The 17,694-nt window shown below is 36.5% G+C and overlaps 1 protein-coding gene across 1 annotated transcript in view; it reads right to left on the reverse strand.

Annotated features, from left to right (window-relative positions):
- Positions 1-17,412, reverse strand: part of CNTNAP4 (contactin associated protein family member 4) — a 241,399-nt gene extending 223,987 nt beyond the window's left edge. The window contains exon 1 of the mRNA XM_025426897.3: positions 16,936-17,412. Within this exon, the coding sequence (XP_025282682.3) occupies positions 16,936-17,020 (85 nt within the window). The 5' untranslated portion in view covers positions 17,021-17,412. The remainder of the gene's footprint in view (positions 1-16,935) is intronic.
- Between the last annotated feature and the right edge of the window lie 282 nt (positions 17,413-17,694).

The raw sequence follows: 17,694 nt of genomic DNA on the forward strand, positions 1-17,694 counted from the left end.
GGGAAGAAAGCAGGTACACAGGAATAGCATATTACACTTTCTGGAATATAAACACATTTATAATAAAACAAAATAAAAACCACCAGCTGGAATTGACCCCTTCTTGCTCTGAGTAGCTCTGCTTTCCATCAGTCACGGCATTCCGTCAGCCTTGCATGTTCACATGGAACAAGTCTGTTGCCTGCTTCTTATTGCCACTGTCCCCATGTGGGTTATTCCGTAGCTCTCATTACTTCTTACATGAATTATTTCATCAGTTAAATATCTGCTTTCTATGTTTCCAGATTAGATGCCATTGCCTTGTCCTTCTCTTGTCATTCCCATCCTTCATATTACTAGGAGTTTTAACTTTACAAAGTATGAATATAATCAATGTCACACGTGCACATAATACATATAATATTAAGATGACCCTTAGAGATAAAATGTTTAGGACTTCCCATAACTGCTTCATGACTATTTCTTTAGTTTTATCTGCTGCCATTCCTCATCCTCAGCCAGCCCTCCTGCACTACTAGTGGTGCCTTCAGATGCTCCAGGCTTTTGTGGGGCTCATTCTCACTAGAATGTGCTTCTCCCCTCTTTTCCTTCCTGGTTCTCCTATTCCCCCTTCAAGAAATAGCTCTCTCTGGCACTCTCCCTATAACCATATATGCCTTGCCTCTAACATTGTGCTATGTTTTCTATAGGATCAGAAAGTGGCAGAGCTGAGCTATAGGCCAGAACAGCAATAAGCACATGGTCTGTAATGAAAGTGGTCACCCTATTAGCATCCTAGACAATACTGTACATTTTGTCATAAAGAAAAGCAAAACCTAGACATAAAATATGATTTCAAAAGCATATATATCTGGGAGTCAAAACTTCTATTTTCAATTGTTGGCTAGAAGTTACTGATTGTGACCATTTTAACATTTCAAAACCATTGATGCTGAAGACATGTGTAATGATAGGTAGCACACTAAATATTTGTTGAGTGAATAAATGAATAAAATGAGCAGTGTAAGATGAAACCCCAAGAGGCCTCAGAAATTACAAGGGTGTGGAATGCTTTAATAGACTGAAGGAACAATCATGCAACCCTGGGAAGAGTAATTGCAGGAAACCAAATACATCCAGGGATTGTAAACATTATTTCACCAAGAATTTTTATAATATATTTAACTAGTATTTCTTTCTTAGGTATAATCCTCTGAATCATCAGTGCCAACTGAAAAATAACCAGGATCCCAAAGCATGCAATTTCAGGGTTCATTTAACATGGAACATATTCACCCAGTGCAATTTGTTGGGATAAATTTCCAAACTATCAACTCAAAGTCAGTAAAAAACACAAAAATTCATCTTATATCAACTCTAGCAGTATTACTGGTCATTTATTGATTTTTAAAGCACATGAGAGGAAGCACAAGAGTGGTAAACAAGAGTTTACCAAATAAATCAGAATGGCATTACATCAGGAATCTAGATTGAAGTGCAGTATGTATCACGGTCTGCCTTTTATTTAGTTACTGTAAAGCATATCTTTCTGTCTTCTCCATTTGGTTTTGGTTCCCTGAATGCAGGGATTTATATCACCACTATCCGGACTAGAACAAGAAACTCACATGGAGTTGTTTCTGAGGCTGAGTGGATGGATGGATAATTTGCTTATCCAACCGCCAAAATCTAGAAACCCCAGGGTAACTCTGATATTTCTTTTTCTGTACATCACTTCAGAAGCCTGTTTAGAAATTAGCAGATTCTTGAAATGGCAACTGGGTAGACAGGCAGGGACTTACTCTGTTTGTATCTCTTGCTATTAGAAGAATGGATAGCTTAAGAAACATCTATTGAATGTAAAGTGCAAAACTGATCACAACTCTCAGTTCAAACACTCCATTAAAAATGTTCCATTTGGTCCTGGGCATCAATTGTGTCTTTTAATTAAAAAAAAAAAAAGTTCATTCTAGGAAAAGCAATAAATTTCAACTCTAAGTTTAAATATTTGCTTATAGTATTTCATCTGGTTTTTTGCCAAGCATATGAAATATGGGATTAAATACATTTATTTTCAACAATATCCAATTAGTTCCAAGCTATAAAACTATGAAGGTATACTTTGTGAGAGACTGCCTTAAGTGCAGAGTCACAGACGTCCACCTAACAAATTTATTGTACAAATTAAGAAGAAATTCATTTTAGACCAATTAATTAATGCCGTACTAAATCACTTTCCCTTAATATTTTTTACCTGTGTAATCAGGAGGATAAGAAGGGAATTAGAAAGCATCTCATTAATGTTGTTATATCAAAGAAAATATCATTAAAATGGGGGTCTCATTGCTTTGCTTGATAGAGCAAATATTTAAAGGTATAGTATACTGCTTATACAAAGTAAGAAGGAAATTTCAAGAGCCTCAGGCATACTATAAATAGAACTGGGCTAGATGAATAGGGGTCAACAGCTGGAGAAAGAGTGAAGCACAAAGTGCCCTTAATGCCTCTGATACTTTTCTTTTTTAGAAATGGGTTGGGATTAATGAGGAGCCCCATTCCAAGACACATCAGGTATTTCACAGAATCCAATCTTCTCTCCGGAAGATTGGCTCAAGTACAGGTGTTGGTTTAGCAATGGAAACAGTTCTCATTCAAAATTGTAAATCTGAAATGTTTTCTTTTTCATTTTGATCTTCATTAAATATAGGTTGCTTTCCCTGATTTTCAGAGGGAATAAACATACTGAGGAATACTAGTCTGTTTCCATGACGTTGAAATTTTTCTCAAAAAGATGGAAGAAATCATAAGGTTTTTAAAAAGAAAGACAAAATTCTTAAGACACCGGAAGGATATCAAATCAGTACCGGGGGTGGGGGGGTGAGGGGTGGGTGAAATGGCAGTTAAGAGGTTCCTTCCATAAATAGTGACTCATGCCTTCTGGAGAAAACACTAGGCTCATGGTTACAACCACAAACCTACGTTCGCAGTAGCACATCGGAGGCCCATGGCATGGAGCTCCTGAGAGGGACACATGTAGGGATGATTGGTGGTGCTGCTGAGGGCTGCAGAGATGAGACAGCGGTGTGTATAACTGACAGGACCAATTGATGAGTGAGCAGGTTTCCTGCAGGGTGACAGATGCGCTTCTGAGATCTGTCAGACGTGGCAATCTCTACCCACCTCCTCTGATCCATGCTTGAACAAATGATACTGCTAGAAGAGACATAGAACCATCTTTAAGTGTTATAAATCCCTGAGCAGGAAAGGAAAGTATGTAAGACAGCTATTGCTTTAAATTTCTCCTTCCAAAAGAAATTTAGATTTTTGCCAGACAGAGTGGGACAAGACATTGAACACATTGAGATACTGACATTTGTAAATGGCTTAAGATACTGTGATCTTAGAGAATTATAAGACTCTGAAGATCACCATATACTAGTACAAGCAGATACTGGTAGACGGGAAAATTTAAAAATAAATCAATGAACAATCAGTTGGTTCAAAATAGAGGAATGTTTAAATAAGAGTGCATCCACTTGATAGATTATTATGAACCATTAAAAAAGATAAATACAAGGACTATTTAGCCACAAGAGAAATGCACTGGAGAGGATGGAAAAACACCCATAAGAAGAAAGACTGGGTGCGAACAGATGCTGTGTTAAGATTGAGTGAAATAATGTATGGCAAACATCTGTTCCAGTTCCCAATACTAGAGGGCATTCTACAAATTCAAAATTAGAGAAATTTTAAATTGAATTTAAGGAAGTTATTAGAATCATGGTTGTTTGTTCATTTTATTTATGGCTTGTTTGTTTGTTTGTGGCTAGACGTAGAAGGATCACAGGAAGAAAAGGAAGAATCTGTGTGCCGAGATTTGCAAATAGAAAGAGGAAAAGCACCAGAGAAAATAAACTGCAAAATCAACTTTTGAGAAGAGGACATGAGAAACACACAGGGCAAATCACAACACAACTAGAGCTTGGTTGGGATAAAATAATATTTATGATAAAAGCTGTGGGAGTGTGGGTGATAAATAAAGAGGTGATTTTAATAAAGGAAAGTAAATTATCATTCTGTAGATCTCTAAGACTTGCTGGAAGAAGAATTTAGAAAATAATAATGCAGGCAAAGAAAATGACTTGCTTCAAAGTTATAAAACCACTGTGAAATGATAGAAAGGCATTCTTTGGTGTCTCTAAAATGCATTCCTCTAAGGGATATCAGAAACTCTCAGGTGGAGACAGGTGGAGAGCACCAGGTGCAGATAAAAGGAAAGAAACACTGAAGAGATAGGGCGGTGGTAACTAGCAACCATGGCAACCAGGCAGCAGAAGCTAACAGATGAGCACACCTGTGCATCATCCTATCAATGGCAGGGAGGAGGGATTCAACTGGAAGATGACTTCACTCACCTGATGTGCTTCAGTCAGTAAAAGCAACATATCTGCTTTTAAGCTTTCAAAAATTCTCCCAAATATCAAAAGAAGACTGAGGAAGTTGAGACAGGGAGAGCACTCATTATGGACTGAATTGTGCTCCCTATCTCAAAATTCATATGCTGTAGACTTAACCTTCAATGTGATTATATTTGGAGACAGGGACTTTAAGAAAGTAATTAAGGTTATATATGATCATAAAGTAGGGCCTTTGTGGGACAGGCCCTCAGAGTGGGATGGGACTGGTATCTTAGAGAAAGAGACAGCAGAGATCTCTCTCTCTGCACACAGAGAAAAAGGTCATGCGAGGGGATAGTAAGAAGATGGCCATCTGCAAGCCAGGAAGAAAATCTTCACAGAAACCAACCCTGCTGGCATTCTGATCTTTGAGCTCCAGCCTCTAGCACAGTGAGAAAATAAATTTCTGTTGTTTAAGCCTCCCAGCCTGTGGCATTTGTTATGGCAGCCCTCACAGACTAATATAACACCCAAAGGGAATGGAGAAGAGAATGGACAGGAAGAGGTGTTTAACAGAGAAAGAAACAACATGGGAAGAATGCCCGGGTCACAAAGTGTTGCAATCTTGCAGAAAGGAGTTGGTTTTTCTTGGTGATTTGAGCTTTTTCAGTCCCTTGTAACCTGTGCTTGGAACTGTTGACTCAAATGAGGAATTTAGACTGCGTGGGTAGGTCTCTGGTACCAAGGGGAGTCAATGGACGTTCAGAGGAGGATATTTTACAGTTATTTTTCCAATGATGTTTGACACTTCACTCTGAAGAGTAAGGAAGAGCTTGTTAATAAAATGTAAGTGATAGAATTCTTGGAAGAAAGTTCACATGTCACCTTATAACTTAACATGCCAGAGACAGAACCTTGAGAACAGGCATGTGTGGGTTCTAATACTCGGAGGAGGTGATTTCAAAGGCTCATGGAGAAGATGAGTATATTCCAATTCAAAGAGCAATGGATTTAACATCACTGAAATTGGCTCCAAGCCTTTAGCTCTATTCTTCCTTACTCAGCAGATTTGGAAATTCCTCCTAAATTTCCAATTCCTAGTTTGTAAAATAATGATAATAATGTCTGCCTCCACCACCTTAGAGTCCACAGAGCCCAAAGTAAAAGGAGTATTTGTCAATATGAATGATAACATATGTCAGCATATGCAGAAAGCTATAAACCCTACAATTTGGGCAATGAAAATCACAAAGGTACACATTAAGAAGTAAAAAAACATGACAGGAATCCAAAAAGAGTGATAAAAATTTATAGAAAATTAACAAAAAGAATATGTGTACAATTCAAAGAGGAAAATAAAAGTTTGGAACCCATAAATGCTTAAGAAATAGCTAAAAGCAATGAAGAAAAGTTTTGCCCATTTGTAGGCAAGAGAAGAGTAAGAAAGCTGTGATTATACCCTTTATAAAGTTAACGATGAAAATTTAAGAAATAGAGAATAATTTCATTTTTTTCTACCCTCTGTAAGGGAAAAAGGCTTCAAATGGGAAAATATAAAAAACAAGCCAACATAAAGGAACTGAAGACCAAGATACGTGAAAAAGACAAAGATTTCTTTCCAGAATGTGGAGACAACTTTGCACTAAAGCTTCAAAACTGAGGTCATCACCTGGCAGGTGCTGCAGAGATGGAGAGGCGCAAGGAGGGTCTGGACAGGAGCAGATGCGCTTCCAACCTTATACTCATGATGTGTTTTGTGTTTGCCTGTCCACTGAAGGCCCTTAGTGCAAACATGATGGGAGATACTGGCCTATCAAAGTATATCTGCTACATATACAAAGAGGGTAAGGGAGGGAAAGAGCCAATAAGAGCCAGTTGGCCATGATAGTATGGATTATGACAGTCCAGAATAAAGTACCCTATCTAAATGAAATATAATAGAGATAAATACAAAATCCAAAAAAAGTTTTTTTTAAAAAAAGCAAAAAATAAGTGGTCCCTTAAATAAAAATAATTTTAATTATTAAAATAACACACATGTGCTCCAGTTTAGCCTGATTCTATTCATCTCTTCTCTTTTTGGTGTTTCAACTGAAAAAATATAGATAAGCCACCTTTTGGTGTATTCTTTTCAAATTTCCTGAATATCTTCTTTTCTCCAGGCACTGTGCCAGGTGTTGCAGACACAGAAATGATTAAAATAATACCTCTGCCTTTCAAAGATTTCACCGTTTTGTAAAGGAGACATATTCTCTAAAAATACAGTTTGAGAGTCTATGATCAGGGCAGGAACAGGCGAACACTCAAGGTGCTACAGAGTATCTGCCAAGACGGTGACAGTTGAGATGGTTTGATCAGTTAAGACTCCATAGAGCAAGGAAGTCAGGCTTGCTTTAGGTAGACGTTTTCCAGGAGGATTTAGAGAGAAGTGATTGATGGCCATCAGGCAAAGGGAACAGCAGATGTAAAGGCCAGATGATAGAGGCCAGAGGACATGAGGAGGAACATTGTGAGGAAGACACCCATGAAGTGATCACCAGATACACAGGAGGAAGATGCTTGCTGTGTTAATAAGGCTGAACTTACTGTTGAAAGCACCTAGCAATGAGATAGAGCTACAAAGGCAGGAGTTACCTTCTTTTTTGATAAAATCTCACAAATTGATTAAAGATATCAATGCATTATGGCAGGCTTCCCTAAAAATACAATAATATGTGTTGTATTTAAAAATCATGCATGATATGGAACGGAAGGACTGGAAGTCACAGGAAGTCGTGAGGGAAGAAGGAGACAGCTGCCACACTGGTCCTACCAGCCAAATCAACCCTGGCAATCCCTAAGATGACAGATGCCACAACCAGATCATCCTCATATCCAGGAGAAGGAAAAAAGGAAAATGATCAAGGCTCAATTTTGCTAACTCAGAAAATCAGAGAACTAAAAGCATCTTCTCTGGAGAATGTTTTCATGATTAATACTACTACATACGTTCTTCTCATGCTAATCAATTTCATAGTGCAATCATCTGTATACATAGAGAGACAGAGAGGGAAAGAAACCATTCCACAGGCAAGCACATAGCAAGACTTTCAAGAAATGAATGTGGTCATTTACAAGGCCACACCAGTAAATGGCTCAGTTTTATATGTCAAGCATAGCAAATTATTGGGATCATCATTTTATTCTTAGTACCTAAAATTCTACATCAGATTTTTATTGGCCTACTTTTTCCATTTCTCCAATAGATATTTGGCTATGAAATATTTTCTTTCACTGTGTTCTGTTTTGTGATTAGGTCCTATAGGATGCTATGAGTTTAAGAAACCAAGTGTTTGTCTTCAGTGTTTGCTCTTTGCTTTCTTAACTGCTTCCTTTCCCAAATCATCCTCTCTTTTGTTTTAGGAAAGGCTACATATCTTATGATACTTAAAAGATTATGTTATGGCATTTTACAGGCACCTGATGTTTTCTTAACAGGATTATAATACAGGCTCCATGTTAAAGCACAACGCTTCAAATAAGCACAGAAATCATATACACAATGGAACAAAAGAGCCTATCGGAGCAGCTTTATAACCTTGCACAGAATTCCCTCACCACCACTTAAGATAGAATTGTTTTTATTTCAGCAATGTTCTTTTAATTAAGTCCTAAACATCTAAAACATGGCAAATGTAAATATGTATTATAAACCCTTAATTATGAGGATTGCTAAGCTTTCATGCAGCTTCCCGCCTTGGAGATAGATTCTTTTTGTTCAAAATCAGCCAAAATTGAGAAATAAAAGTGAATGATGTGAACAATGTTAAACTTTGCTTATAATGCCCTTCTCTTGATACCAGTGTCACTTTACTGCATTGTCTTTGAGAGTTATATTCTAACTTCAATTTATCTAGTGGTGTTTAAGCCAAAATCTCTCCAGCCATTTTCTGCCTTCGTTAACACGTTCAGAAAGACTAGTAACCTGGGACTGGCTAGAAGCTAAGTGTTGGGGAACCCTTAGATCTCCAAGTCATATCCTAAAAAATAAAGCACTCTGGGATCATAAAAGGGCAACATTGTCCCTCTGTTTGGGATGAGTTTAAATTGGATCCAGAAAGACCTCTTGCTATTTTTAGTCCCACATACTGCTTTAAAACCATACCAAAGATTATTCTGGTATGGTAGCAACACGACATAATTCCAATACTACTTATTAAAAATGTGCCACCCAGAGGCAATGTTTTCTATTTCTCTACCAATATGGACCATTCCCAATTCCCACCAACAGTATCTTCCAACATATGCACAGGAGCACACATGTGCACATCCATGCACCCACACACAATATGACAATTTCATCTCATCAACTCATTTCCCTTATAGACCATTTTCAATTTAGCTCTTTCCTTCTGTTTGGCTATTTGCTGATCAATATATTTTAAAAGGCAAATACTTCTCATTATCTTTGAAAACTAAAGATGTCTTGAAGATATGTATCTGTAGATAGATTTTTTTTTTCAAACTCTTAGAGCACAGCTATTAGCCCAGAGAGAAATTTAACTTTCTCAAATTTTCCCCAAAATCTCTCTCTTGGGTCTGATAGAGAGAGAAAAGGTCATGTTGGTAGGAAACTGTGGGGCTCTTGGGTGTGAGCAATTCATTTCAGATGTCTATTCAACGTCATCTAGACACCTACCGACTTGAGAACAATTCCAAAAAGTTTATCAGTGTCCTTATTCAAGGGGTATTTTTTAAAAATCTAAAGTTATAACTGCAGAGTAAGTCAATAAGATTATAGGTTATAGTTTGTTTTGAAAGTATACAATATACACAATTATAGGAAGGCAGGTCAATTTATATATTTACATGCTATTTCTAAACTAGTATCAACCTATGATCTCAGTTGTAAGTACCATAATTGCCGGGGGGGGAGGGGGAATGGTTACAAAAACAAATATGTCTTTTATGATTTAGAAGCACATAATCTCTTATTCTAGAGCACTGTCAAGTAATGAGAGGTACTTAATAAAAAAAGTAATTAGAGCTATAGCCAACTGATACATATCACACCGTTTTTTCCTTTGTGATTTAAAAACCTTAGAGGTAAATTTCATTACTGCTCTATTAAATACTTCTGGCATTAAAAACTTTTATAGTTACTAATTTTAAACTACTTAAAATGTCAAATGTTTTCAAGCTTCACTCACTTTCCCAATTATTACATTGGAATGACTCATTAACTGTAACATAAACAGACCCACTTTTACCTCCTGTTATGCTATAGCTTTGATTTTATTACCAGAGTACCACTTTTCCATGAACCATGACAAAAATTCATTGGAGGGGAAAAAAAAAACCCTCAAACCAAACACATATTCTTCCTCTTCCAAATACCAATTTTCCTCAAAAGAATGGAAGCAATAATGGTAATTTGCAATAGATTTTACATGTACAAAGAATGTACCATTACATAATACTGTACATGGTACATAATAATACGTAGTACCTGAATACCTTAGCAAAAGACATTTTGACAAAAACTTTATCCTTCAGAAATCAGTTGGGAAACAAAAATAACCTTACTTATGCAGTAGCATATCAGATTTGGTCTTTACTAAATGGACCCTGGAGAAATCAGCTTTGTAGAAGGTCTAAATTCATAGACTAAAAAACAAGGAAAGCAGGTTCTAGAATATAAAGTAAAAATTACATATGCATACATTTATATATGTATACCTAACTGAAGCACACAGACCACTACAGCTTTAGAACTCATTGAAGAAATTTGAGTCTTGAAACCTTAGACATCAAAATTTCCCCAAAAAGCAGTCAAGATAATCCAATGATCAATGACACTTCTGTTATTTAGAAATACAATTTACTATAATTTAGAGTTATGGGTAAACTATTATTTCTCAAGAAATTTTAAGTCTTTTTTTTAAAACCCTAAGAAAACCTTCAAATTACAATATTAATCTCTACGGTAAATAATTTCATTTAAGTTTATTTAGTTAATTGAAGCTTTTTGATGAGTTCATTCTTCCTTTAAGAAGGACTTTCAGAGATAATCACAAAGTCTCCAAAGCTCCATAGCTGTCTGTGTTTAGTTTGGAGCATTTACTTCTCTTTCTGAGATTTTCCTTTTTAAGTGACCTTAACATTTAATCCGAAAATTCAAGACCTGTTTTTAAAGATATGTTTGTGGGACACCTGGTGGCTTAGCTGTTGAGGGCTTGCCTTTGGCCCAGGGCATGATCCTGGAGTCCCGGGATCGAGTCCCACATCGGGCTCCTTGCATGGGGCCTGCTTCTCTCTCTGCCCATGTCTCTGCCTCTCTCTCTCTCTCTCTCATGAATAAATAAAATAAATACATACACACATACATACATAAAATCTTAAAAAAAAAAAAGATCTGTTTGTTAAGGAATATTTCTAAAAGTTCCTAACTGAAATACCCATCAAAACAATTATCCATATATTTCATGAGAATTCACTCCACCACCAATACAACACAGCTCATTTCACCACATGCATGTAGTTAATTCTTGAAATACATCATATTTTAAGCAAATATTCTGCAACAGGTCTCCCCTTCCTTATCATACTTGTCTTGAAAAATAACAATGACTCTAGACAAATACTAAGCAGGTTTTTGAAGCCAAAATTTCTGAATCAATAAAAATGAAAAAAAAATTAAGCTAAACAAGAATTGAAATACCAGCCCACTGAAAAAAATCAGAACAAACCCTACATTATTTAATATTTCAAAGAGATATTCACTACCAATCTGAATACATATATCTGGGATGTACATAACAATGTTGGATAAGCTTTTACTACTCTTTCCACTGTTTTCAGGAGCTGGGCCCATCTGTGAACTTTCAATCACTAAGAAGGAAATACAGAGATTTTAAAAGGAGAGTAGAAGACTTAGATAAACTGACCAACCAGCAACCTATAGGTCATGGGATTCATTAGTTGACAATATTAAGGCCCTAATATTGATTTATCTGAGGTAAAAGCAATTCAAATTCTAAATATGGTATCAAATTGAGAAAAATAGATATCTATAAAGCAAGACTTATACTCTATTGTGAAAAAAATTCAGAGCCATGTAACAGCAGTGTCACCGTCCCTTATCATCTCTTCACAGTGGATAGTCATGAAGCCCACTATAGTTCTGTTGACACCCAGAGCAAGTCACATTTCAGTAAGTTCTACAAGACTGTCCTTGGTTGTCTTTGATTTGGAAATTGGTTTTTTGATAAGACAGAAATTTCATTAGAGCTGAGCCATTAAAAACAAAATTATGAAAAATAAAATATTTTAACACATGGCTATTTGCTTTGGGGAAAAAAGTTACAATGGAATTTCAATGAAAATAATTTGTAAAGTGTTATATTCCACCATATTTTTAACTTAAATTTAAAAAAAACTACATTAAACAGGGTAGTGTAAATAAAATGAGGTCAATGATCAGTTCTTGGAAATGAAAAGTAAATACAACTCCAAATGGAGAAGACATTTACATAAAAATTAATTATGTTGGCATGAGTAGGTGAAAGGCACCTGCTTAATTATTATGAATTCTCAGTGGGCAGTGCTTAAATGAAAGTCCATTTTTTAATTTACCCTAGAAAGTTCTCCAATTTCAGAATTTGTAGGAAGCTGCTACTGTAAAAGTCATAGGGACAAGAATACTATTTCAATAAGATCATCTCCCTCATACAATCAGTGATTCCAAATGCAAGTTTCTGATTAGTTGCAATGAGATAATTTACACTCATGAAAGTATAAAATAACAACCAAATTTTCATTCAAAATATCTAAGATGCAATTACTTATACAATTACTTATACACTTTATTGAACTTCTTATATTAACGGGATTACTTGAGATTGGAGGTGCCCTTTTAGCAACCAAAACTGCTGAAGCATTACAAATGATTACAAATAATTCACACCCACTGAAATAACAAGATTTCTCAACAATAAAGTCTTTAAGAAGAAATATATGAGGAAGATAGTAATTTGAAGGTCTCTTCTGTTATATAGTTCCTAGTAATTACTTTCACTACCACAATTCCCCAAGTATGTATTTCTGTGCTAAATAATTAAGGATAAATTTTATCGGAGCAGTGTAATCTATATACTATCTATGTCTCACCATTATATTGCATGTTATTTAAATCAAAGGTCAATGAACTTTTTCTATAAAAGGCCAGATATAAAGAATATCATGTAAGTCTTCATATAAAGAAAGGGAAATCAATTTTGAGAAAATTTTATTGATAAAATGCAAAATATAATAATAATAATTGAGTACAAATTTTTACCATACAGGTCGACTATTGAGAGGAATGGAAGTCTGAAATTCGAATTTTGTATCATTTTTTGTGCCATGAAGAATTATTTTATTTTTTCAAAATATTTATTTATTTATTTATTTATTTATTTATTTATTTATTTATTAAAACATTTAAAAATATAAAGATTATTCTTAGCACACAGGCTCTACAAAACAAGGCAGTGGGCTCTATTTTCCCAACCTCTGGGCTAAATATTACATTATCTTACAATTGATGTTATGCAATTCTATTAATTTGTTTTCACTGAAGAGGTAAATTAACTCAATCTTGATATAGAGATTGGGTCCCATAAAGGAAATGTTTGTATCTGATACATACAAATTCCAAAATTTTAGAAGACAATAATGTTTATTACTAAGAGCAAGTATTACTCGCTGACTGTGAAAGCTGCCCTGTGAAAGCCAAATTTTTGATCCCCATGTTGTTGGCTATGAGTTATGTTACCTCCAAAGCTGGAGACGCCCTTATTAGAAATTATCTGAGATGCACACAATCAGAAGTGAGGAGGATAATCCACCAAACTGAAGAAAACAAATCAGTATCACTGTTAGAAAAGTGCACACTCAGCTTTATGTACAAAGGCCAGCTATTTATGCATTGTATCATACAATTATATTTCATCAATACTTTACTATTATAGTCTAGTTATTTTTTGCCATGGAAAGAAATTCTTGGGAGAAGGAGAAAAAGTAGGAAGCTTCAGGAAAGAGTTACAAAGTTGAGTTTTAACAATTTGGGAATCTGTCCAGTTGCATTCACATTGCATCCCAGAGCCCACAAGAGTGATCATCCACTCAAGCCATCTTCATCTATTGCTGATTTTAACATATTCCTTCCATGCTTCTTTCAAGGTAGACCTCAGATAAGCCTTTTTTTTTTCAATTAGATAAAAGAAAGAACTTAACTTCTAATTAAGTCATTCATAAGCTATTTGATGAGCATTAAATATTTTCAAAGTAAGACTCAGTAGGAGGCCACAAAGCTTTTGTCACATAATCTGCAAGAGTACAAGTAACAGCAAGATTCCTACTTGCCTTAGTACATACACCTGCTCTGTTCTTTTGTGGTGAGTCAACCTCTCCCCCAGAACATCTTAATGTTCAGCAAGAAACTGTAGGTCCATAAGCACAATTATAAAAACAGATATCTCCCTTCTCAATTCACATCTCTTGGTAGCAAGGCAAGCGAAGAAACCAACAGTCTGTGCAAAGTATCAAGAGTCAAGCCCTTCCAGGAGGACCTGTCTCTAAACTTTTGTGAAAGGAACACCTCAATATAATAACAAATTTGTCTTGACCAGAAAAGAGAAGAAAGACTTGGGGCTGGTTCACTTCTTTTGAAGTGTCAAGTAGGGCACTAGTAGGCAAAGAATGTGGCCCATTCGACGTATTACATCTTTAGACAGGTGAGGAGTAAGCAGAGCCACCAAATAAATGTGAGCACACGCATCTGATGGTTTATAGATTTATATACATACATACACGTGCACATACACATGAACACGTATATGTGTTTGCATAGAATCCTTCCAATGTAAAGTTATTACTATGTTGATTAATCAGATCAACTAACATTCGAATTAAAGTGCACCTAATCCCTGAGCTACTCCTGGTTTAGAGTGCTGTCCCACAAAAGGTTTCACATTGGCAGGCTTGGGTAGTCTTGGGCTGACTCAGTGGAGAACAGATTTGCTCATGGTGAATCAGCTGTAAATAAAGCAAGAAGGTCTTTGTATTCACCTGGGAGACTAACCTTTAATTTTCTTTACTTATATTCAGTTCTCTCTGACTTTAACGTTGGTATTCAAGATTGACTCATGTTTTAATATGAAGACTTGTCCAGAAGAATTATTGGTGCTATTTTAACACTTCAAAAGCGCTTATGCTGAAAAACATTTAAAAATCTAAAAAACTGCTTGTGCTGGTTGATGGTCACTTGTCCACACACTGAATAGCAGCCTAATTGGTAAACACATACACTTGTTCTTTCAAACAAGATGAAACATATAAAGCACCTTCATAGTAAGTAGACCTTGCTTCCTTCCAAAAATTAAAAAAAAAACTAAGTATTAAAGAATAAAACAAAAATTAGGAAATGAATTTTTCTCCTTCTCAAATATATATTATTGCGAATCATACAAGTGATACTAACAAGAAATTATTCAATGCAATTTTAATGATATGAGGGCATTTAATTGCATTTTTGACACTTTAAGAACTGTCAACTCAATATATATGGTAATCAAGATCTCCAACTTTAATATTTAAATAATACCTAATAATTTAAAATTTTATAAGTTCTTTAAGTTTTTCAAATGTTTAGAAGAGCATTAACTACATCATAAACAAACCAAAGCTGAGAGAATACAGAGCCAGGGTTGAAATTTTAAGTGTTAGTCAGAGGCCCAGCCAAAGCTAAGCACCCTTGAATGCTCTGCTCTACTCAGGTCTCAGCAGCTCCTCTGCCCTTCACTAAAAAGATATATAACAACAACAACAACAACAAAAAGCTATTTAATGTCAATCTGCCTTTTATTGGACTTCAAGAAAACATTCAATCAAATACACAGCAATCATATTCATATATTATTAACCCCAATACAGGCAGTGTCTTAGAAAGACATGACTGTGTCTAGGCCAGACTTAAGCTCTGCTTTTCTGAAGGGAATGATGCTTCAAGTGATGTGCTTTACATTGTAAGAGTGACCTCTAGTGCCTTCCTTTTTTGTTGAACTTCTGTAGTTGGACGATGAATTACTTATACCTTCTCTACAAAACTTTGTGTGCATGGGTGTGTGTGTGTCTGTCTAGTTATTGTCTGTTTGTTGCAACGCTCGTCAAATGCTACTATTACAGCATTCCAAGATTCTGACCAGGTGAAAATATGCAAATATTCTTGTCTCATGGAATTCTTATACAACCAAATTAAAACTGAATCTGAAACACAGTGCAGCATCTGAGGGATGTTCTCTTCTTCCAGTGATAGATACACTCTGCTATTAAATGAGCTGATACTGCATGGGAACCTGAAATCACAGACATGCAGTGTAAATGGACATTTGACTTGTGCCAGAAAGGTTGTTTATCATGTTTTTTCCACATCAGAGTGCTTTAGTGTGCTCAAGGGATGTGCCATAGCAAATGCCTGACTCCTGGCTTATTTGTATCCCCTAAACCTAAACCTGGTTATACAGTAACAACATAAATTCCTGAACAGGCCTCACAGCCCTTTCTGGAAAAGCAAATGAGCTTTTCTTTTTAAATCAGAGAGAGAGAGAGATAAAGAGTTGAATGTGCAGAGCTTATTTATCACTCATCGGGGAGGGGAAAATTCTCCCATCTGGGGATTTTTAAGCCAAATATAACTTTTTAAACTTTTTCTATCTCTAATGAAAAGTGGATGAAGAGAGTTCTGCCAAATTATTTTGGATGATACTTAAATAAGAAATGAGGTCTTAATAAATCTTCCCTGAATCAATTAACTTAGACTATTCAATCACAAATATATAAAGTTAAAAATAACACTTTTAAGAATTAACACTTTGAAAAAAATCACCTGAATGTTTTCCCTTTAAGCAAAATGGAGGAATCAAGCCCCCTCTTTCAAGAGTACTTAAATCTTTAGAGAGTGAGGGCACGATTCTTAATACTGGGGTTCACCTCCACCAGTTTTGCTCCTGAATTCTGCAGTGCATTTCAGTTATTAGCCCGGCATCATTTTAAAGATGCAGCCAGCTATCAGTCTGCCAGTGCAAACTTCAGAAATCTAAGCTAATGCAGCATAATGTAAAGTCTGCCAGTTGTTTTCCTGTTAGACATAATTCCAATAAAATTCAGTAATCCTTAAAAAGGAAGAAATGAAGACATTCACAGGCTATTCCCTGGTTAAGATGCTAATTTAATGTTTTACTAGAACTTGAGCTTTCTCAATGAATATTCAAAGACGAGAGGATAAGTGTCTGCTCATGGACAAAAAAAGAAATGACACTTTGCATATTTTGACCAGACCAGGAGGAAAGACATGTGTAAAGCCAGTCATATTTGCAAGATTTTTAAGTGAGGCTTCATTTATAGCAATATGCTCTGCAGCAATTCCAGTTGCAAATAATAATCATAAAAACAACAGAATTAAAGTTTTGCAGAGAGGCCCCCCACACACACACGCACACAACCACCACTGCAAGTTTTAAATCATTTGCTGTATACTTACAGGAATTCCCAGCTATGACCCTGTTCCAATTTTGAGTAGATAACAGAAGTAGCAGCTTGAGGACAGCTCCGGTGATAGACCCCATGTTCACATTTATTAGGCTCCCCCAAAAGATGTTGAGTGGCTCTCCAAGCGCTGTCTAGGTCTTCAGCACCTTTGGGTCTCTCAGTAGCTCTCCGTCCTTCCCTCCTCTCTCTCTCTGTATCACACGCACACACAGACACACACACACTCCGCACACAGCCCTGACTCCTCAGTGACAAGCACCCAGCATCTTTCCTAACAAGCATCCAGAGCGGCCAGGCCACGCCCACTCCTCTCCGCGGCGGTCCCCGACGGTGGCCGCGGTCCCTCCTCCAAATTCACAGCGGCGCTCAGAGCCCACCGCGCGCCGCGCCGCTGATGGAAGCTGCACCTGCAGGCGCGGCCTGCTGCTCCGGGCCTCCTCGGGGCTCCCTCCCCGCCCCGCTATTCTCCAACAGTCCTTAACCCTTTCTCCCCTCTGGAGATGTGGGTGAGGGAAGCGGGGGAGGCGGTGGAGCCTCCCGATTTTCCGGAGGTCTTGCCTTTAGCAGATCCAGTCAACACACTGAGCTAATTCCTGAATATCCGGGAGGGCATCCAGGTAAAACTGCGTTGTTTCAAAACAAAAGCATAAAAGACAGAAATAACTAAGCAGTATTGGTAAATTGTAGCTGAAAGTGCCCTTAGGGAAAATACTTGCTGTTGTTTTTCTCTGTTTATATAAAACTATCCTTT

This window comes from Canis lupus, chromosome 5 (genome assembly GCF_003254725.2).
Source record: "Canis lupus dingo isolate Sandy chromosome 5, ASM325472v2, whole genome shotgun sequence".
NCBI classification, from domain to species: domain Eukaryota; kingdom Metazoa; phylum Chordata; class Mammalia; order Carnivora; family Canidae; genus Canis; species Canis lupus.